This window comes from Betta splendens, chromosome 21 (genome assembly GCF_900634795.4).
Source record: "Betta splendens chromosome 21, fBetSpl5.4, whole genome shotgun sequence".
Classification (NCBI taxonomy): Eukaryota; Metazoa; Chordata; class Actinopteri; order Anabantiformes; family Osphronemidae; genus Betta; species Betta splendens.
The window spans coordinates 1,595,626-1,618,053 of NC_040899.1; the positions used below are offsets into that span (position 1 = coordinate 1,595,626).

The 22,428-nt window shown below is 48.0% G+C and overlaps 1 protein-coding gene and 1 long non-coding RNA gene across 2 annotated transcripts; one reads left to right on the forward strand and one right to left on the reverse strand.

Annotated features, from left to right (window-relative positions):
- The first annotated feature begins 218 nt into the window (after positions 1-218).
- On the forward strand, positions 219-1,912 carry LOC114846740 (uncharacterized). Its single transcript, XR_003784106.3, has 2 exons — positions 219-748; positions 933-1,912. It is a non-coding gene; the product is annotated as an uncharacterized LOC114846740 (long non-coding RNA).
- Positions 1,619-22,003, reverse strand: kdm6a (lysine (K)-specific demethylase 6A). The gene is made up of 30 exons (XM_029135741.3): positions 21,522-22,003; positions 21,318-21,381; positions 18,575-18,683; positions 18,316-18,365; positions 17,063-17,121; positions 15,097-15,217; positions 12,473-12,527; positions 12,035-12,069; positions 10,850-10,943; positions 9,424-9,550; positions 8,929-9,027; positions 8,447-8,666; positions 7,968-8,108; positions 7,067-7,156; positions 6,909-6,986; positions 6,717-6,824; positions 6,252-6,638; positions 5,314-6,164; positions 4,903-5,032; positions 4,703-4,808; positions 4,283-4,488; positions 4,051-4,103; positions 3,898-3,972; positions 3,670-3,818; positions 3,487-3,601; positions 3,221-3,408; positions 2,996-3,137; positions 2,779-2,905; positions 2,527-2,697; positions 1,619-2,444 (listed from the first exon to the last, which is right to left on the reverse strand). The coding sequence occupies exons 1-30, from the start codon at positions 21,689-21,691 to the stop codon at positions 2,418-2,420; spliced, it is 4,347 nt and encodes a 1,448-aa protein (XP_028991574.1). The 5' UTR covers positions 21,692-22,003; the 3' UTR covers positions 1,619-2,417.
- Between the last annotated feature and the right edge of the window lie 425 nt (positions 22,004-22,428).

A 22,428-nucleotide genomic window follows, 5' to 3' on the forward strand; every position in this document is an offset into this window, starting at 1 on the left:
TACCTATTCCTAGTGTGTGCGCTTCCTAGAAACGATGGGTAATTTTGTTCAGCAGCTGGTCTCCAAAGGTGTGAATACAAACAACCTAAACCTCAGAAATAAGCGGCTCAGTCGACTCTAAAAGCCAGACTTTTGCAGAAGGCCATGCTTCATTTTCCCTTTTTGATATTTTCTGAAATGTCAGCGTCCGCCCTCCGCTCACTTCTGAAGGTAAGGGCGCAAAACACAGGCTGCCAAAAGTGTTAAAACGCTGAGATTGAAAAGAATCGTGCATAAATTAGCGTTTTGTGGAAGCGGCTGTCAGCGCTGGTCGCGCGCAGCCACCTGCGGCTGCGATAATGACAGAACTGCCAGAGCTGCGCGCGCGCGAGCGCACACTTAGGACTCTGCGGCTCCGCAACACAATGAACGTCATGTAACGAGCACAATGAACGTGCTGCTAAATGGGACTCGGCCTCGCTTCCGTCATTAAGCCATCAGGCTGCGGTTCACGCCTTCATTTAGCGCTTTGTCCTAATTATATACAACAAAGAGCAGAACGGGCCACAGGCCGAGGCCCACGTGGTTCTGTCCAAAGCCCGGATCGTTCAGCGGAACCTTTTGTGGAATAACGACAGACGCGTGAGGAGTGGAGCTGGCGTCAGATCAGCGGCTTCGCTCCCGCTGAGCCGAGACGCGTTAAAAGCTTTAATGGAAAACGCTCTTCGCGCACGCGGAGATAGAACACGATGGTCCCAACGCGTCTCAGGTGATTATAGCGTCAAACTGGTTTACAGGTAAAACCCGACACAGCAGCGGAATGAAAGCCTCAGTTCACCTCATTTGCTACATTTAAATAGTTCGAACGTCGTATTTAATGTGTGCGGCCTTTAAGGAATGCGCGTCTGACAGGAGTCACTGACATTTACTGACGTTAACGTCACTGGTTCCAGACGCAGCGGCTTCGTGAGCACGAGGAGCAAAGCCTCCAGCTGCTGCTGAGCCTCGAGCAGCGTCACCGCGGCTCCACGTGGACGCAAGGCGCGAACGCAGCTTCTGACGATGACAGCCCTTAAAAGCAGCGTTCACCCGTCGGATCAAACCAGAGGCTTGGTTTTCCAGGAGGAAGAACAGCAGCTTTCAAACCGTCGCTTCCTGTCGTAACGATGACGGATGAAAGTGTGACAGGCTCCAGGCAGAACAGAGGGGGGCGCTTTATTTTGTCTCCCTCAGATTCAGACACACTAGGCCCCAGTTGAGCGTTTAAGGAGCTCTGGGGCCTGTTGGCAGCTGGGTTCACAGGGTCCCTGAACGCAGCACGAGGAAAACCAGGACCACCACTGAGGTATAATGGCTTCACAGCATCTAGCCATCATGTACAAAGGCTGTTTGAGATCAGACCCAGAACACTGGTCCCGTGTCCGGATACGAAGCCTGGACGTGTGTTTAAGGTTAGGGGGGGGTCCACACTGGTTTCATTACCTAGAACCCTCCTGGTGGCAGCACCTCTGGGCTTCTGACTGGACTGTGTTGCTGGATAACTGGAAATGTGGCAGCGTTCTGGTTTAACTGGTGAACGTCCAGCTGTCAACACTAAAAACGACGGTTCTCAACAGTGAATAAATCTGACAGCTGCAGGTGTAAATAAAGACAGTTTTAATTATCGACGCATAAAACATCCTTCAACCAGTAAACCCAGTCCAGGGTCTCTGTACAAGGCTTACTAAGCACTTTATCATATAGAAAACATAGAAGCAGCCGTGCTGAAAATCACACGGCTCCTTTAGATTTTATGGCAGGTTCTGGGAAAAACATACAGCATTCCATCAACATATGTTCAAGCAATAAATATGCCTTTATAAATAGAGTCAATTTACATCGAAATAAAAAAACAAAAACAAATTAAAGTTCACTCAGTCTATGTGCAACCTTTTCTCTGTGACTTGGCTGTTTGTCTACAAATTGATCTCCAACCAAAAACTCAGTCATAGTTCCAGCAAAATTATACAAAAAAGAAAAATCAAATCAGGGAAATGCAAAGAATGAGTCACTCAACTTTTCACATTACAAAACAGCTTTGATCTCCTTTTCCTGACCAGGAGGCGTCTAACGTACAAAAGACCAGCTAGGCTAATTCTTCATCTGATTGTGGGAGGCAATACAAAACGTCAGTAGTCTGTGAGGACGATGCCAGTTAAACAATAATATGTACAAAACCTCATTTCACCGCGCGTGAGTGTGTGTTTCCTAGTGAAGTCCAGCTGGGCCAGCAGTAGAACAGTCCGGTGAGGCCGGCCCCCTGCGGTCCAGCAGGGGGAGGCAGGTTGCATAGACACAGCTTTCACACAGCTGCCTATAGAGTCGCTACAGAGAGCAGCAGCACCACTGCTGCCTGACTTCCTGAATATCAGAAACAATGTTTGCAGTCAGTGTTCCCATCAAGAGGAGGAAGGCAGAGGACTGGCCTGTGGGGAGACAGGAGACACCATCAGCTAAAGCACCGTCACGTCTGAACCCAATGAGCCTGAGCCTGAGCCTCGCACTCACCAGTGTGAACTGGTCATAAACCTGCATCAGGTCCTCGATCTTGTACTGCTCCAGCACCACGAAGCCGTCCAGGTCGGCGCTGGCTCTGCGGGCGCAGTCCTGGCAGTGCACCACGTACGTCTTCCTGCTGTTGCTCTCGCTGGTGACGAACAGCAGGTCGAACACCTCCACCTGGACGGACGGACGGACATGAGCAGGGACGGGCTCGTGCGCCGCCCTGACCTCCACCCACAGCTTCAGATACGTGCTCACCTCACAGATGCTGCAGTAGTGTGCCGGCTCGTTGGGGGTCCTGCCGTGCCAAACCAGCTCCTTCCCAGCAGCCACCAGCAGCTCCCGCTGCACCTGACACTGCTTCAGGGTCCGTAACAAACAATACCTAAAGTCCCAACACACACGAGGTGAAACAAGGAAAACAGGCAGCAGCCTCAGCACCGAGCCGGTGGTCAGCAGAAAAGCCAGATCTCACTTGATCATCTCAAAGAGCTTGTGGTCCGACACTTTGATGTTCCTGGCCATGTTCCAGGAGAGGTGGACCATGGGGACGATGGACTTGACGCTCTGCAGCTTGTTCCACTCGTAGCGCTCCACCGCCAGCTTGTACTGATGGGCTGAGGACAAGCACAGAGACGTGGGTTCTGGTCCCGCTCGCGTGCGCTGCGCTTGTCAGCCTCCGCGCGGCCGCTGCGCTCACCTGTGAGGGGCCCGACGTTCCACGCCACGTTGTTGCACCAGCCGATGGCCTGGACCCAGTGGACGGTGCCCGTGTTGAGCCACACCAGGTCCCCGGGACGCTGGATGAAGCGGTAAACGGGCACGTTGGTCTCGTACAGGTCCTCCAGGTTGGGCCACCAGGAGCCCATCAGGAAGTTGATGTTATTCCTGTCACAAAGGGGACAAGGAACGTCTGGTGCGTCGGCTCTGGAACAAACACACAGCTCAGAACTTGTGGCGACGTACTTCTCACAGAAGTCGTTGATGACGCCCCAGTACGGTTCCGGAACAGCAAACCACTCGCAGTCCCCAGGACCAATGTTGATGTTGACAGAGCAGAAGTTGTTGTTCTCCTGGTGACCTGCGAAACCAAACAAGATGAAGTGGAGGTCGCCTGCAGAGCGCACAGCTGCCTCCGGGGGGCGTTACCTGGCGTCCTGCTGCCCGGCACCTTCATGTAGAGCTGCACTGTGTTCATGCCCAGGATGGTGTGTCCTACGTGGCTCAGCAGGTTGCCAGCCGACACCACCCTGGCGAACGCTGGAAGCTTGCTCAGCTCCTGAAGCTGCTGCTTCCACCTGCAAAGGTCAGAGGTCACCGCTTAGCAAGAGGCAAGGGCAGAGGCATTGCCTTTTACCGAGACGAAGGGTTGCTCACTTCTTTTCATCAGAGAGGTCGATGTTTGTGCCAAACTTGATGTGTTTGAACGGTCCTTTCCTTCGTCGCATCGCACTGTCAGACATCAACGTGTAGAGACGTTACAGACGACCTGGACAAATTAATGTCTGACACCAGAAGCTCAGAACTCACCTGTCTGCGGAACCTGCCTCTGCTTCCACCACCTTCTTCTTCTCATTCTCCTCCTGTCACAAAACACCCAAACATCGAGGATGAGGAGGTTTGTCACATCAGAACCTGCATAAAGGTTCCAAAACATTCCCAACAAAGCAGGAACGTAAAGAGTGAAGAATGGTTTCATGTTGGCGGCTTGTTTCTGAACCAATCAGGGCCTTGGCGGTCCAGGTTACACTCTCCCACTGACCCGCAGAGACTCCTGGAAGGACGACGCCTGGTACTGGGCATATTTGATGATGGTGGTGTGGGAGCGGCTGCTCTCACAGCGCCACATCTTCCTGCTCCCGCTGGGATCCCAGTTCTCATCGGTGGGCTGAGCCAGCTGGGTCCGCACCTCCACCAGATGGTCGGGGTTGGCCTCCACCAACGTCTTAGTGGAGAACAGGCCCAGATCTGTGTGTGCACCACAGAAGGAAAGGAGCAGCTAAAGGACAGTTTGTGTAAGGGAGCAGTTATTCTAGTCCTGTACATCAGCTGCAGTACCATCTCCTGTTTGCAGATGGTGCTGCTGTCACACGTGTCACCCAGACGCACCCACAGATCCAACACCACTGCATCCAACACCATGCTCTTCACTGAGGTAGAGTACACGCATCCAGCCGCTTACCTAGTTTAAGCGCTCCAGCTAGTCCTCTGATGACTGTGACCGGGTTGGACGGGTTGGTGCAGAACTGATGAAGAGGAGGGAAGAAGGCATCCCTCTTGTTTTCCAGCTGTAGATGAGGAAGGATTGGTCAATGAACATGTGACTGCAGACGTACTGGGACACAGGTAACACAAAACATCAGCAAAAGCCGGTGTACGCACATAAATACTGGGTGTTGGAGGGTTGAGCTTGTCCTTTGGCGGTGGAGGTGAGGGCGGGCGAGGGGGTCGCGGCGGGGGACACTTGTCCAGCAGGATGCTGCTCGTCAACAGGCCGTTCTTCCCCAGGTTCCTGCAGGCAGAGGGGGAGGGAGCGACAGAGAGCGAGAGAAAGAGATAGATATAAAAAATATTGGTCACGCTGTACAGTCTTACAGCCCCCTCTCATATTTCCTTCATTTTTTTTCTTGAATGTGTCATAAATCCTTTGTTTTCATGATTTGTATTGTAACTCCTGCCGTACGCTGTTACTCTGTGAACCTGAATATTAATAACAACAACAACAATAATAATTACAATATTATCTTCAATTCCTTCCTACTACTGGAACAGGTCAAAGTTTGGGATTCTTACCTGCAAGCTTTGAGCACTTCACTGGAACTTGGATAAATTGAAACGGAGGACCACAGAGCCAAACTGCTGGGGGGCTTATGAGCTACTTCTAGCTTCCCGGGGCTCTGAGAGTCCTCCAAGCCCTTCCCATTGAGCGTGGGCCCCTGGCTTCTGGACGGGCTGTTAAGGCAGGCGAGGCTGTGGGTGCTGTGAGGGTCTGCTGAGTGTGGAGAAGGCGTAGCAGTGGCTGAAAGTGGTGAAGATGTCACCGAGTGCTCTGACGTGGGCTTGGCTGTGCCGTGGAGCTTTGGGTGGACATTGTTGATTTTCTCTGAGGAAGGCCCTCCGTGGTTGCTGTAGTTATCATCGTTAGTATTGGCTTTTCCCTTTAACAAGGCTGAGAGTTTAGGATTGTCTGCAGTGAGCACAGGGGCAGGAGAGCCAGACTGAGGCAGGCTAGCAGAGCTGTCTGTCACCCGTGCCTGGACATGATTAGTCAATCCCTGCGCAGGGGTGGTGCTGGGACTGACCGGCGTCCCTGTGGAATGCCTGATGGCGGTCTCTGGGCCTAATGGCAAAATGGCAGCGGCACCACTGCTGCCGTTGTTGCCCCCTGAAGGCGCAATGTCTTTGGTGTGGACCCCTGAGGTAGTAGTGGAGTGGGGAGGTGAGGACAAGTGGTTGGGTGTGGACTGAGGAGAGGTGGGGGATAAGGAGGACGCTGACGAGGAGGCAGTGCAGGGCCCAGAGGAATGTCCAACCTGATTCAGAATGCCAGAGGAAGAGAACGAGGTCTGAGGGGAGGAGGAGGAAGAGAAAGGGGGTTCTCCATTGGGACCTGCCGAATGCGAACCTGGACCTTTTTGAAGCCCCTGGAAGAGAGGACGACACGATGAAAGACACCCAAACAAAACCACAGCTGACACGGCATCGCCACACCGGCAGAAGCGACAGGACACCTGAGTCGTAGTGTTGTGTGGCTGGCTCCTCCATGTCTCCTCTGCATGACCGGGACTACTGGTAGTGCTGCTGGTGCTGGGGTGATTGGCGGCTGTGCAGTTGTGAGGTAGAGAGTTCTGCTGTGGGTAAGGCACGTTTCCATTGCTCACGCCACCACCTCCCAGTCCCAGGCTGTGATTCTTGTCCAGGTGTCCCAACAGGCGCGCTGAAGGACTCGAGGAGCAGGATCCGTTGGCCGTGGGCTGGGCGGCACACGGGGACCGCTGACCGGCTGTGTGGTTGAGGGAGGTGCGGGCGAGGCCTGCGGGGTGCTGGGTGGGCTCAGCCAGAGGACCGTTGGGAAGGCCGGGCCGCGTGGGGCCACATGCTGCTGCGTGCCTCCTCATCTGCCACACGCACACAGATCGGCTTTAGCAACTCAAAAACATCTGTATGACTGGAAGACTCGTGCTCTGTGCGCATACCTGCTGCTGATGTTGCTGCATCAGAGCAAACTGGTTCTCTAGCAGCTCCAACATCTGCACCTGGGGGGGCTTAAGGTTGGTCCGATTGCTCCTTAACTGATCCAGTTGCTGCAGATTTTAAGAGTGGTGCATTAACTCAGCAGCTCTCAACCAGGTCTCATCAGAAAGGGTTCCACACAAACGTTTTCCTACCTGAAGCTTCTGTGGGCTCAGGTACCAGCTGGGAACCTGCTGCTCGTTGGGGCTGTTTGTCCACAAATCTGTAACACTCTGCAAACACAAAAACACTGTTCAACTGCTGACAATAATACAAATGCATCAGAAGACAAAGCGTGATGTGTGAAGAGTACCGTCGCTGGGCTGGCAGTGCGCTTCCTCTTGGCAGGACTGGCCTGCAGGTCGCTGTGGTTACTGGCTGACGGGCCTCCCTCCTTGCAGGCCTGGAAATCCACAACAGAGAACGTTTGTGAGGAATTTGATCGTTTCAAGCTACAATTAGAGGTGCGTAAACACAAACACCTGCTACTACAATTACATGCAAAAGAGTTTCATTTGGATTATTGCAGGTGTGACAATACTCTGATTAAGGTGGTTTGTGTTCCCCTGCTCTAACTGCAGATTGATTGGGCTCATAATCAGAGTATTCATGGTGTGAGCTAATGCATTAATTAGATGCATTAGTGGGAGGTTATTTACAAACAGAGTCAGCTGTTCCTCAGACTCTTTGTTTCATGATAACAGAAAAGGTCTGGTTAGGTTTTAATGTATCACACCTTGACCTGTCACACGGAACCAACTGAACCTAAACTGTTCTTCTAGAGATTGTTTTTTTTTGTCCGTGTGCAGATCAAGCAGGTTTTGATGTTGGAGAAGACATCTCAAACCAAACAAGGATGACATCAATGTTTAAGATTACATGAAAACAAAATGGACGAAGAAAATAAGACTAAATCAAAAGTAAGAGCTGGAATGAGAGGTGAATTTCAGCGAGTGCCAGTACATGCATTAATTTCCTCCACTGGATGGAGCATGCGTTTGTAGCCTTTAGCGTTAGGTCCAACAGTCGACGTGTGACACAGCAAGTTGCTATGAATTCAACTACGATGGACCTCACTCCAATACGTTCAGATTATTTCACATTTGTCAGTTTTAGCCAAGGATGCTAATCACCAGCAGTAGAAATCATCTGAAAGTGACAGGAGGAGGCCCCGTCCTCCAAAGCTTAGCGTTTAAGCAGAGGCTGGATCTCACCTGCTGTGCCTGTGCAGTGTTCAAGGCCCCCTGCCTGGATGTGAGCTCAGCAGGAATGGGTAGGCTCCATGCCTCCTCAATACTAGGAAGCATTTTACTCTTACTCTGCAGACTACCTGGTTGTGGGTTACACAACTGAGCCTAGGAGAAATTGTGTAAGACACAAACTTCAGAGCTGAACGTTATTTTAACAAAAAGGCATCACAGAGACTACTGCTGTACTCACAGGTGGTGCTTTAGGTGAACATATAACGGATACAAAGAGAAATGTACGACGCCATGAAGGTGTGCTTCATTACAAATGTGTTTAAACATCAATATGAATCACTATTCATATCCCAGTGGACAGAAATCAACATGACAAGAGCACAATCTGCATATAAAAAGCTGATTGCTTTGCCAGTGATTGGCAGTAAACACAGCACTTCAACGCTCACACGTGATGAACAGAGCGGGTAACTCAGTAGAAGCCTTCTCACCTGCAGCAGTTTGATGCGCTGAGCGAGCACAGCAGTATTGAGGCACGCCTTGCTGCGGGTAGCGTTGATGTAGCACTTGATAGCGTCGTGCAACTGCCCGCAGGATTCGTAGAGGGTGCCGAGGTCCATCCAGGCGGCGGCGTGGCTGTGGTCCAGTTGAACGGCACAGATATAGGCCTGCAGTGCATCCATAGGTTGGTTCTGCTGCTGGTAGAGCACCCTGGAAACAAAGGGGGGGGGGGTAACCTGCTGCCAACACTCCAGAATGTAGGTCCTCATCTTGTGTGGATCCCAACCAGCCGTGACTCCCAGGGGACATAACGCATAGCTTAGATCTATCTATAGATCCTTACTCGCCTCCTCCTCATCTTTTATACCTTCTGTCGCACTGCAGCTTCTGCATTTCAGGTATTCTGAGCTCTTAAATACTATTAGCTGCAGTAATTCCCTCTTAAAAGGTACAGTCCAAGCTGTGTTCTTACCCTATGGAGCACCAGGTGTCAGCACTGGCCTCCGACTTATCAATGGACTGACGGTAGGAGATGAAGGCATCCTGCACCTTCCCGATACTGGAGTAGCACCTGGAGAGGGGGAGGAGCAGAGAGAGACACACAAAGACAACAGCAAATCAACAAAACTGCAATGGGCCACTTAGCAACTGCTATGACAAAAAACACGAGTGCATAAAGCAAAGTGTTTTTTTTTACTGATCAGCCATGGATCCATTCTAGTCTTACTCCAACAGTAAAGGTTCACTGTGAATCTCAGGCCTCTATTGGCTTTATGAAGGATTCATTTTTAGCAGCCAATAACAGCACATGCAGGCCAGATTATAATCACAGCACGCAAAAACATCCAGGCCCTTCGCGCACACACACACGTACGCACACACACGCACACACACACGCACGCACGCACACACACGCACACGCGCGCGCACACACGCACACTCACATGCACACTTTTGTTTGTCTTACCTGCCGAGAAAGTACCAGGACTGGCCCGAGTTTGGGTCTGCTTCTAAAGACTTTTGCAGACACTGGATGGCATAGCTGTCCTTGGTGCCTTTATCGCCAAGCTGCTCCACCGTGTGATGCATCCAGCCTGAAGGGACAAGAAGCTTTGACTCCCACACCTGGTTTCATGATTCAAGTGTTTAAAAAGTATTAAGACCACTGATAAAAATGGATTCAACATAAATAAATGACTTCTCTCTTTCAAGGCACATGAGGAGGAAGAGGGGGTGAGTTTGCACCATCAGACCCTTTAAAACAGTCTCATAAATCAGCCAACAATCAACTGTCCAACCAGACACACACTAAGTGGCTATGGGCAATTTACCAGTCTCCCAGGAAGACAGTGATAAGCAATCACAGGCCTCACAGGCTCTCATACACCTGTAGCGAGCTCCACTGGTCGCCATGACAACCCCAGCAGGCTAGACAGAATGGTTTTACAACTGGGTAACTGGGAGGTAATGAGTGGAAGGAAGCAAGTAGACATGTGCATGAAGAAAGAGGTAAATATCAATATTTTTTCCTTTTTCTCCCAGCAACACATCCAACAATAACATGGATCAGTGTGAGGGCAGATGCACTCCATTCTCTCAGCTTCTCTTTATCCACTTCAGACAAAAAGTTACTTTGCACAGGCTGACATCACATCTGTGATTGTGCTGCAAATGTATGTTTAGGATACACGGAAAGCAAGTGCCATACAGTCGGTGCTTCCTCTGAACAGGTCTCAGAGCACTGCAGCTGCAGTCAGAGGGATTAGATATGAGACCTGGAGAGATGCGCTGCCCAAAGACAGCTTTTCAGCAACCTCAAACCGGTCTCCTCTCCTTCACTGCTGGTAGAAACCAGCTGAGCTGGTACCAGTCGGAAAAAATAAGATGCCCTTGACTGACAACGATGCAACTGCTTCAGTGAGATTTAATATATTTCCGACGTTAACATAAAGAAAGAAACTGACGTTAGTCATATAACTCCGCCCCCGGCTCACAGATTCCTACAGTTATATACTACAGCCTATAGACACACTGAAATATTTCCACGTTTCACAGACACACTAAAATTATTTCAAACACTGGGTGTTCTGAACGTTAATTTAACTGAAGTACGTATGATTGTAATCCAAACTCTAGATCAAAGTGACCTGATATTTATGAGCTCAGCGGCTTTTCCACATTATTTGGCATCTGGATGCTTGCACATCATTAGTGAGGGGTAAAGGAGCGAGAGAAACAAGACACTAATGCAGGACTGGAAACAAGTAAGAAGTAGAACAAAACTGTCTAATGGGAGAAAACTCTGATCAAATGATGGCAAGAATATATATACACATACACACACACACATCCACTGGACAAGCATGACCGAGAAGGTGGAGGGAGACACTCACCAAGTTGTTGCAATGTGGTCGCCTTCACCTGTGCAGGAAGATTCTCTGTCTGCAGCAAACTTTCATACGTCTCCTTCGCCGCTCTGTATTTCTTCTGCAGACAAACGAGACGGTTGTTTAAGGCAGACAGGAGGTCAGCATGTTTTATGACTCCGACACAAAGAGTCTGGAGACCTCCTCACACTTGTAACGACTGAGCAGACACGCACACATGGGGGAGGGCCGGCGGACGAGGACAGGCCAGACGCAACACGTCTGGAAGTGCGTCTGCGTCCACTGCAGGTTCAGCTCCGAGTTGGGGAAACCTGAGCAGAGGTTCTTTTAACTCGCCAACCTTCATGACCTCGAGTAAACCAGAACATAGAATCCCCACAACCAACAGACCCTTAAGCCCCAAACAGTCCAGGAAGGTGCTTTAAACTGTAGGTTTAGTGAAGTCTTCCTAAACCTGGAGAGCCAAACCGAGGGGGGGTTCTCAAGCACACACTCCATCATGAGCCAGAATGTGAGACTAATCATTAACAACTCAACTCGCTTGAGTCTGAATTATTCCTCTAATAAAACAACCTGAGACAGATTCTCAGTCCTTGAAGCTTCCTGCCTCTGTATTTGCAGAAGCTGAGGTCCAAGCTCTCCTGCTGGTATTTTGGCAAACTGATGACCTTCTGTTTAAGGACAGCTCATCCAGACAAAGAATCATTAACTGGTGTTTTCTTTGTTACATTATTACATCATCACATTCTGGACGCAGTGAATGGCAGCGTCTGAGCTCTGGTAGGCACCCAGAACTGATGACTGTTCACTTTACAAATCAGGGCTTCTCAAACCTGCTTTCTGAAACATCCCTCTGGCCTCTTCCTGTCTACACACAATAAAGACGCCTCAAGGTAAACACATCAATGAGACAGGCTCTCAGCGGTTCCTTCCTGCACGGACTAATGATTGTCATCAGGCCAGACAACAAATACTGATGGGACAGACTATTTGACTAGCTGTTGGACGCCTGCATTTAGAGCTGTCAACACAAAGACTTGCTGAAATAAGCATGAGCATAAAAAATCATTTGCATAAGAACTAAAAAAAAATCACTCATTTTTAAACTGTGCAACACAAAGAATCATGCACAAACGGAGAAACGAACTGGTTTAATATCAGAATAAAGTAAGATCAAGCACAGCTTCTTACCTGGATCTCATACAAATGAGCAATGTGAAACTGAACTGTGGGAAAAAACAGAAAAGGAGAGATTAGTTTAGTTATAAAGAGGACAGCGTTACATTAACCTCATCATGGACAACCAGTGCGTGCGGAGGTCTAGCAGTAGGAAACAGATGGACAAGGGGAGAGGGACAGTTTCCCTAGAGTGCACGTGTAATGTGAAATCACAGTGTGCACGCAGGCACTTCCATTTCTCCGTCTCCCCTTGTGCTGTCTCCTAGGCAACCCCAGTGCTGGGCAGACTCAGCAGGGAGACGGCAGCGGGGAGGAAAGATTGTTCTGTGGAAATGTTCCTGTGCCCTTTTGTTATTTGCATCTAACCCCTGACAAATTTAATATTGCATTACAGAGCAGCGTGTCACTGGGTTCAATGTGGCCTCTGCTAATTATAGTAGCAATACTTACTTTCAGCTTTGGACAAAGTGCAGAGATTGGAGTCGATCAAAGCCAGCTGGAAATGCTGAAAAGAAACAAAGAAACACATGGGTTCATACAATAAATGATGAATGAAGCACTCATAGAGACTAAGAGGGATTCTTATTCCCTCCCATCCCATCCCCAGCAGACCCTCACCCAACCACGGTGAACCCCAGTGACCGTAACGTGAGAGGACGCCCATAGCTGGAGGGGCTGACCCGCAGATATTCTTGTCTCTGCATCGTGCTCCTCGTTCTCTCCTCATCGCTCAGGTTGAAACGCTGACGTGCAGCCGCTATAGCAGCGTCCCATCCCTTCATCTCAACTAAAGACATGTCTGCAAAGGCTTAGCCTGGCTGCCAAGGCGTGGCACGCTACGAAAAAACATCTCAATCCAGGGTCACTAAACAGATTAGCACATGGGTGCATGACACAGCTACAGACAGCTGTCCAGGGCATCTCCACTGGCTTTCTGCTGGCAGCTCTGGGATCTGCTGCATCCGTCACATCAATGCCGCCTGCAGACTTCAAGCTTCATTAAGGTCATGTGCACCTGAGCGCCGTTTAAAAAACAAAGTGCAGCGTCTGATCCTGTAAAGCTGTAAAGGGAATATGTAAGCACCCGGGTGGCTTAAAAGGTGACAGATTCCATTGCAGTTACTAAGCTGCACCATGATCTGATGCAGTCCCAGTGTTTGAAGCCTTTAAAAAGCCACCGGCGTCCCTGTCCCCAGACAGTCACAACTCTCAGCTCAGGGGAACACAGCACAAAACCAGAAAAGACTGTGCTGCACGTCAGTAACCACAAATGTATGTCTGCTGTGAACTTAAAGGCAGCTCGAAATCAGAAACTGGCTGTAACCGCACACAGCTGAAGGAGGAGTCAGCAGCAGCAACAGACGGTCAGTGATAAAGAAAAAAAAACCCACACGAGAAGCGTCCAGCTGGATCTTTCTTTGCGTGCTTCACCCAGGGCCGGTGGAGCTTCACACATGCGCACACTCACTGCAACACTGCTCAGAATACACTGAGCCACACAATCAGCAGTCTCACATCTTAATGCTCTGAAACACACAGACACAATGCGTTACCTAGATCACAGGCTCATCACACTCCTCCTGGAAGCCCACACTGCATCCTCCTGTAGAGCTCCTCACTCTCCTCTATCCTTGCTGCTCTTTCACACTTGCTTTAGCAGCAGGCAGATAATGCAGCAGGATTGTCGGCTTGGCATTCCACCTCCCTTCCCATTTCTTGCCTTCCTGTCTCTTTCTCTCTCTCTCTCTCTCTCTCTCCCCCTCCTTCCTCCTCCTCTATCCTGGTGTCACTGATTACTATTCAGCAGACGGCTGCAGTGGAGAGTGCAGAGAGATGACACACAATACCTCAAAGCTGGAACGTGCAGACACACCACCTCCTCCTGCCTCCTCCTCCTACTCTTGTGTGTCTTCACAGATCTACAGTACAATTACCTCATCATCTTACCAGTGCACTGGTATATATATATATATATATATATATATATATATATATATATATATATATATATATATATATATATATATATATATATATATATATATATATATATATATATATATATATATATATTCTTGCCATCATTTGATCAACACTGCAACCATTTACCTGTTCTTATTAGCTAAATTAACAGCCACTAATCAAATACAGATAGACACAGCTGCAGTGGCTGACTCTGAATTAGGACAGAACATATTCTCAGAAACTCAAACAATTCCTGCTTTCTTGTGGAAAACATTGGTAAAACTAAGAATGAAGATGTGGAAACAAGCATCCATCATCTAGCCTTTTCTGTTTCCTTTCATTTCATTTCCTTTCATTTCCTCCTTTCCTACCTTTATTCAATCTCTGCTCTACTAAACGTGTGCCCAGCCCTCTCTGTAGATAACTGGGGCAGTGGTGTGTGTGTGTGTGTGTGTGTGTGTGTGTGTGTGTGTGTGTGTGTGTGTGTGTGTGTGTGTGTGTGGAAATGAGCCAGGACAAAAAGGGAGGGCTGCATCCAAGTTGGAGTGAGGACGTGCTGCACGTGCAACCTACTTAGCGCAATACTGTGCCACCATAAGCATCAATACCCCAGTCATAGAAAAAAAACACAACCTTAACTAAAAACGGACCACTTTAATAACAGGAACTTAGGGTAAATGTTGTTAAAAGCTCAGATGCTAATGCAATAAAAAAAAAAAAGGTTGAAAACCCCCAACACAATGAATGTAGCACAACAAATCTCAGAACTTTAGGGTAAATGTGGTTAAAAGCTCAGACGCTAATGCAATAAAAAAATGGTTGAAAATCCCCAACACAATGAATGTAGCACGACAAATCTCAGAACTTTAGGGTAAATGTGGTTAAAAGCTCAGATGCTAATGCAGTAAAAAAATGGTTGAAAATCCCCAACACAATGTATGTAGCACGACAAATGTTATGTTGCACCAGCTCTTGTTCATAAAAACACAAGGGGGTCAAGGCCTCTTGGGCTTCTTCATGTCAGGATTACAACCTGCGCCAAAATAAGCACAGTGCCTTCAACTAATGACAACAACACAATCGCAGAGGTTTAAAGCATTCACATGTACCTTTAAGCTTGACTCGTAGTCTGTGTTGACTTTCAACATGAGCCCCAGCCTCAGATGAATCTCTTTAGCTCTTGAGAAGCTGGGGTCAATGTAAAGCACCTCCTGGAAAGATTTGATGGCCCTGGAAAAAGACAGAGAAACAATGGGTTTAATACCAAATATAGATATGAACAATAACAAGATAAGCTGTGAATGCCTCAAATATAGAAAAGTAGAGTGAAACACAATCAACATGTAGTGAATAGGCTCTAAAATGATATTTCTGAGAAGATGCCAGAGAGGACAGAATGGTCTGAGACGCATCCCCAGAACTGTCCCTCCTACATTCCATTAGAGGAGTCGTTACTGTCAACCTCTCAGCTGGAGCTCATCCAGTCTGCATTTGTATGTGCCTCAAAACGCAGACATCCGAGTGAACACTGAAGGGCAAAGACTGACATCCAGACTCTACTGTGAGTGAAAGACAGACGACTCCCCCATCAAGGGATGGGAAGTTCAGCTTGAGGTGTGGAGTTCTGCATGTGGTGACCACCAGATGCTCTTCCTCAGTCAACTGTGGGTGAGCGGTTCTCCGGAGCCGGTCTGTGAAGGTGCTGCAGCTGGGCAAGGATGCCAGCCTCGCACCCGGTGTGATTCAAAGCAATGACCCACCTGACAATGTCAACGTATTATGTATGTATAGCGCTTATAGTAAATGAAAGCCAGTTGTGGTTCTCACACTGCTGCTGGCAGTGTACTTATGCTACTTCGATTTATCTTTTAACAATATGTATGAAAAGTCAGTCTACAGAGAAAACACATTTCCATCTAAAACCTCTCACTATGTAGCTACAACAACAATGGACCCGTGTGTCAGTATGAAGCCTTTCTCCTGAGCTCACCAGGTGTGAGGTGGTGTCACACACACACGGACCCACCAACACACACGGACCCACACACACACACAGACCCACACACACACACAGACCCACACACACGGACCCACACACACACACGGACCCACACACACACACACACGAACCCATTGCCCCTTCCCACCGCTCCCCCTCCTCGTCCTGGACCCTCCCTCCGCTCTGCCTCCTCCCAAACTGAATGCTGGGAGAGTGTAATGGAGCAGGCACTCTGTCAAGCAGGGAGGGACTATGCTGCATGTTAGAAAAGGGCATCTGAAAACAAGAAGTACCACATTTCTCTTTTGTCTCAATACCTCCAAAGCAACATGCAAAATTGTGTCCAATGCACCTGTTCTTGTAGGAGGAAGGAGACACAACAGGCTGAATAACTGGTGAGGAAACAGTCACTATTTAACAGCTCAGCATTCAGCATTCCTTTGGGCCTCCAGCTCTTGGTGATGTAATCCAACGTCAAAAAAAACCCTCCCCCATGATTCTCTACAGGCCTTGGACGTGTGGGCATACAAACTTGGCAGGACAATAATACTGGAGGCCTTCAAGGCCAAGAATGAGACAGTGGGCAGAACAGAGTAGAGAAGCAGGCTAGCAGAGGTGAAGGAGGCATCGGCATATCCAGGTGAGACGATGTGATTCAGAGCGTCATCTGACTGACAATTTGGGTTTGTGATTTTTGAAATGAAAATTCTTTTTTTTTCCCCAAGACCACAGACCTACTAGCTGGGGGCCTGGTAGCCTAGTAGGAAAAGCATCAGTCTGGGAAGCAGAAGGTCCCAGGTACTGTGGCTGCCCACCAGGGGATGGGAGGAATTTACTTCCCCAATGTGGGGTCAAAAAGTACAGTTAATATTACCTATAGTGTATACTATTAGCATGTTGTTCTTGACGTGATGGACACAAAAACACATTTTTAGCTAATGAATCTGATCTACTAGTGTTTAAGATAAACAGAACCAGCAGAAGAAGTAAACTCTAAGAAACATGTTTCTAAAAGTAACAAGAACAATCATCATAAAACTGAACAACGCAACACACATATCAATGAAAAGACTCACCACTGAAATGCGTTGTAATGGAAGTAAACCATGCCAAGGCCGTATAAAAAGGCTGCGTTCTGTGGAGAAGGAAGATAACGGTGTGATGGGCAAAGATTACTGTTGACACCTGGATAAGAAGGTAAAGAACGGCCACATGTGCACGATGTCAAACGATGTCAGGTAACGGTTATCGGCAGACTGCTGGAGTATGGGCCAGATTATTGTGGCTTCCAGGATGAACCCCACCTTCTCACTGACTGACAGCTGAAGTAGGCTTCAGCATGACCATGCCCCTTACAATGACAAAGTGGTTGAAGATAAAAGATTGTTTCAGTTTAGGTAAAACAAAAAAGACCAATGCTGTGGCTGGTGGACGTCCAATCATAGGGTGGCGTGAATAAATGCTCTTAGCCCCCACAAGTAGCTGTACTACACACCAAGACCCAGCTTTACTCACCAATGACATCACTTATTGCAGGTAAAGGACATTTACAGTGTTACACAGTTACATTACACATTTTCTACCAAGTGAAAATTGGATTTAACCATTGTTAAGGCTGCAAGGACCTCGTCCAAACCAAGGTACAGTGTGACAGGTACGTTAAATGCCACACTGCGAACATTTACCTCAACTGTCACAGATCCTTTGCTCATTTACACTGAACCCAAGGAAGCTGCTGTGTTAGTGACCTGACAGTTAAACTGCCTGCCTAAATCAGACGTAAAATGCCTTTATACATGGATATGCTTTACTAGCTTTGCCCATTTAATAAATGAGTCAATCAAGGTTGAACTATGTTGAGGACAAACACGTACATTATGAACTAGGTTTTCTGAAGTAATGTCTGAGTAAAAAGAAGTCATAAGAAAGAAACTGTCGAAGTGCTAAAGCTACAGAGAAGGAAGATGCTGGATGAAAAGATAAGGTTAGACAAGGTCTAGTTAAAAGACAAACGTGTCTCAATGATCTCAGGTAGTATTTAAGAATACTTAGGTTCCTCCATATTTTCTATGCAGAGAAATTATCATTTAAAGCACTAGTTGTAGTTTGTGAGCCTAATGTTTCAGAGTCTTTTTGCAGAGGAATAAATGATCGAGTCCCTTCATTCTTAGATATTACCCGAGGCTGTTTTGGTCAAACCCCATTGAAAATCGGTGAAGTTTTCTTTTAACACAGTTGTGATTGTGTCACCTTTATCCAACCACTTGTGCATCATAGAGAAAAATTCAACATGAACTATTGGCTTTAGGATCACATATTAGCTACTCACCTTCCAGTAGTCCGACTGTAAACTGAAGTACTTCTGGTATGCAGACATTGCTAAGGAAAAGACAAGATGAATAAAAGAAAAGGATTGAATGTTTGAGATAATGGTACAAGGTGTTTAATTCAACTGCAGCATGACAAGATGCCAATAAATGCAACAGAAAAGCAAAGCAGAACACAGGAAATACTGAAACGTAGCCGTCAGTGGCTGCGGAGATACGGGTCAGACACAATAACAGAGTGGGACATTTACACATCGTCACCTTTTCGATAGTCCTCCAGCAGGAGGTTGAAATGTCCCAGTTGACAGAAAATGTCAGGGTCCACTTTTCCCTCAGCTTTCAGGATGAGGGCCTCATAGCAGCTCACAGCCTAGACGAAAGAACAATGGCAGAGCAGAGTTGGAGTGGTGCTACAGAGCCATGACCAACTCACAGCAAAGCCGTGCGTACAGACTCTGCTCGGTACACAGCAAAACCTCATTCACGGACAATGCCATGACTTACTTTAATGCTGCGACCAGTAGTTTAGGATGAAGGAGGAGATGAGCAGACACAGACCCAGAGATATACAACCAAGAGGATGTTTCTCAAACCCTCCACGGCTGCTTTGCATAGCAGCCAGCGCTATGACTAAATATGGTCCCTGCCGGTCAGTATGTACCCAACGGCTAAACAAATTACTACCAACAGACCACACTGCAGCCACTAACTGATTCCTCACTGATGAGCTTTTACTGAGTGTGCATTAATGCAACTGAACTGTTATGTTGGATGTAATTCACCCACAGCCAACTAAATGAAGAACAGACCATAGTTTTTAACTTTATTTTGCATTTAGTTTGTTTAGTTCCACATTTGCTAAATCATAATAGATATCAACTGTAACTTCTCAAAGTAAAACAAAAAGTTGAAGTAAACAAGTGGGTGAACTATTGTATTCTGGCACAAAGTGCTAGTTTTAGCACAGTTACGGATGTATTAACGCCTCCTTTGTTGGTCGTATAGAGTCTAAACATTTAATGAGTGTGTACGGCGTCATGTGATAGAACCATGCATGAAGTAGTACACGAGGTGAAGGAGCACAATGTTGGCGTCAACGACTCCAACAGCTGATGCAGCACAAGTGCAAGTGGTGTACAACCAGTGTGAAACACACTTAATAATGCAATTCTTGACAACAACAAATGCATTTTTAACTTCACGTTGGTGTTTGTGGAACTGTTGGGCTGTAACGTTAAATTTTGAATCCAACAGTAGGTAGAGGGAACTATGAAGCAAATTAAAAGGAATAAAATCTGCCATTGTTTATAAAGGTCAACATTAATAAGTGTCACTATAACTACTTATTTACAGAATATGCAGCAGTAGGAAGCAATACACATGCATTTAGCACTAAATAAATAGATGTTAAAATAATATTAAAATATTGGGACAGCAGCACAGACTAGTTGTATGCCAGTTCAAACACCACCTCAAACTGCACTCTCCCTTCCCCCACATTTTAACACATCAGAGTCTCCAGAGCATGCAAATATTAATTCATTAATTTAGGAATAAGAAGAGACCACTCATTTCATCAGAAGAGAAATTAAAGAAGCACTTGATGTTGCAGGAAAGATCCCACAACCAGACCTTGCAAACCTACATCTAGTCCTTCCTATAGTGCAGTTAATGCGTTACACGGCAACTTGAGGCTCAGTGCCTTGCTAATAGACACTTCAACATGTGGTCGGGAGGAGCTGGGACACGCACACAACCATCCACCCTGGGGCTGATGGGTGACTGCTTTAGCAACCGGGCCACAGCCACCCCAGCTATGAAGGGGACTGTCCACTACTCTGCAGGCTGTAAAAGCAAGAGACATTGCATTAACATGGTGCAGGGCTGGGCCTCATCTGAAAGTGCACCCTAACAAAACACTGTTCCCTGCAGCCCCTGCAACAAGAACCACAGCAGCCACATGTTGACGCCACATATCAGCGCAGACACGGGCTGCACGAACACATAAGCGCCGTAGTTAGTTGGAGGGAAGCCTCTTTCTTCCGCTTTAATCAACCCACTGTGGTAGAAAACTCAGCCTGTGTGCTTTTTCGTCGTATGGTGATTAGCATAGCCGCTGATGCTACTTAGCTAGCAAACGTTTGCTGTGTATTTATTTCCAGTGCCCGCCATCTTGAGCAAACTCGGGCAGCTATTAGGTTTGCACCCCTAAACTACCACGGTGTGTCGGTTTTTCCTTTAAATAATGTCGACTGGGTGTTTTGTGTGTTTTATGCGCGAGCCAGAATTGCTTAAATGGGGCTAACTGCCCAGCTAGCCGCTACATGCTAGCTGAGAGGGCTGACGCACAAACCAAAGTAGCTGCCGTTACGGGTGGACGGACGGCTGCGGGGGGCAACATTTCTGTAAACTTAACTAATGTTCCGCTCAGGGAGTGTCTGCAGCTCACATGAACACAAGTGGCGAGGTGATGCATTCAATACGCTGCTACTGGAGCGATGCACTTCACGCCTGGTGCTTGGCTGCACAGCAACTGTCACAGAGTAACACTTGCAGCTTTGCCGTGTTCTCTTCGGTCAAGCCCGCTTTCTCCGCGGACCCCAGCGGTGCTAGCGACGCGCACGCTACGGTAAACACGCTGCCCAAGCCATCACCCCGCGCGGCACCGATTCCTTCACCTCCGGCTCGACGAGGCTGGAGGTGGATGTCGCCCTCCAGGTTTCCCGGTCGACTAGGCCCGTGTGGTAAACACTGCACAAACGCCCGCTTCATTGCGAGCCTTATTGCCCAGTTCTGCACTGGTCACGTTGGGAATGGAAAGCTGCTCCAGCAGCCACTCACTGGTTCAGCTTCAAAGTTGGGGGAAACGAGGTCGGCCTGTCACGCAGCCCGCCGTGCAGCAAGAGCGGCGTTGGGAGGTCCGTAGCGCTTATTTCAGGTGGGATACACGCTAATGAGAAGAGATAACGGGCAGAGGAGACCGTGAGCATATTCCGTTGCATACCTTTAACAGCAAGGCCTTCGTTCTGGCGCCATCTTCTTGAAGCCTATGAAATCCAAACAGTGAACTGCAAGTAGAGGACAGACAACACAGGCGGTTCCGTATTACTTGGGGGCATTCATATTTGTTGTTTCAAACTGCGCGAGGAACCGCACACATTGCGGGATGGGAGCCGAGGGAGGCTGTTCGCGCGACGGTCACGCTAACCTGTCAATTCCGGCCAGGCTCGCCTTCTCCTGCGCTGTTAGCTTCGGAAAGTCCTCTTCGATTTCAGTCGCTTTTCCCGACGCCATTTTCTCCTCGTCATTACCAGCAACGCCGAGACTCCGGGCAGCATCAGAGGCAGCGGCGGTGAGCGACACTCCGCACGACTTCATGGATAGACGATGGAAGATCAACCGGACCGAGCGACTCCGGCGAAACGCAGAAACAATGAAAGGGTCGCACACCTCTCCAGGACTGAAACGGGGCGTAGCGTAATTCTTGCCAAATCCTCAAGGAAATGATCCCTTCAAGTTACCTTCCATACTCCTCATTGTACATCACAACACAGCGTGTATTCCAGTGGCAAAATATGCATGAAGTTGACGTAATGTTGGGTTTCAGGAGTGAGTGCTATTTGATAATATCGCAAACTTCCCCAACCATCCGCTCAAAGTTGTTGTAATTGTGTCACATAGGCAAGCGCACGCCGCCACCGTGGACACGCCCTCCGCTCACACTGGCCAATCAGCTGGAGGCGTTGGCAGCCACGTGACTGCCGTCAGTTGACGTCTTTGGCACACGCAAACGAGCACGCGTACGCACACATAAAGTTGGCTTCTAAAGCCCACCCCGAGTCCTGTGATTGGTCCTCGGCTTGTATTATGATTACGTAACTGTATTTAGGGGCAACATATTGGTCAAAATTTCTGTCATTTGTTCATGAGTTTGAACGATGTTTATTGCAACGTTGCACAAAAACAGGTAGATAGTATAATTTCACCTTTCAATAATTAATAATGTATAACCGACAAAGTAATAAACAAAACAGATTCAAACGTTTCATAATGTTTTGTTCAGTTGTGAGCGATCGAATAAGTCACACAAACAAAAAAGTGGCCCAGACAACCAC

Coding starts and splice junctions, on each gene's coding strand:
- kdm6a (XM_029135741.3), bottom strand. CDS start 21,691: ATGAAGTCGTGCGGAGTGTCGCTCACCGCCGCTGCCTCTGATGCTGCC. Junction 12,070..12,472: donor CACTTTGTCCAAAGCTGAAA/GTAAGTATTGCT, acceptor TTTTTCCCACAG/TTCAGTTTCACATTGCTCAT. Junction 3,973..4,050: donor GAGGCAGGTTCCGCAGACAG/GTGAGTTCTGAG, acceptor GATGTCTGACAG/TGCGATGCGACGAAGGAAAG.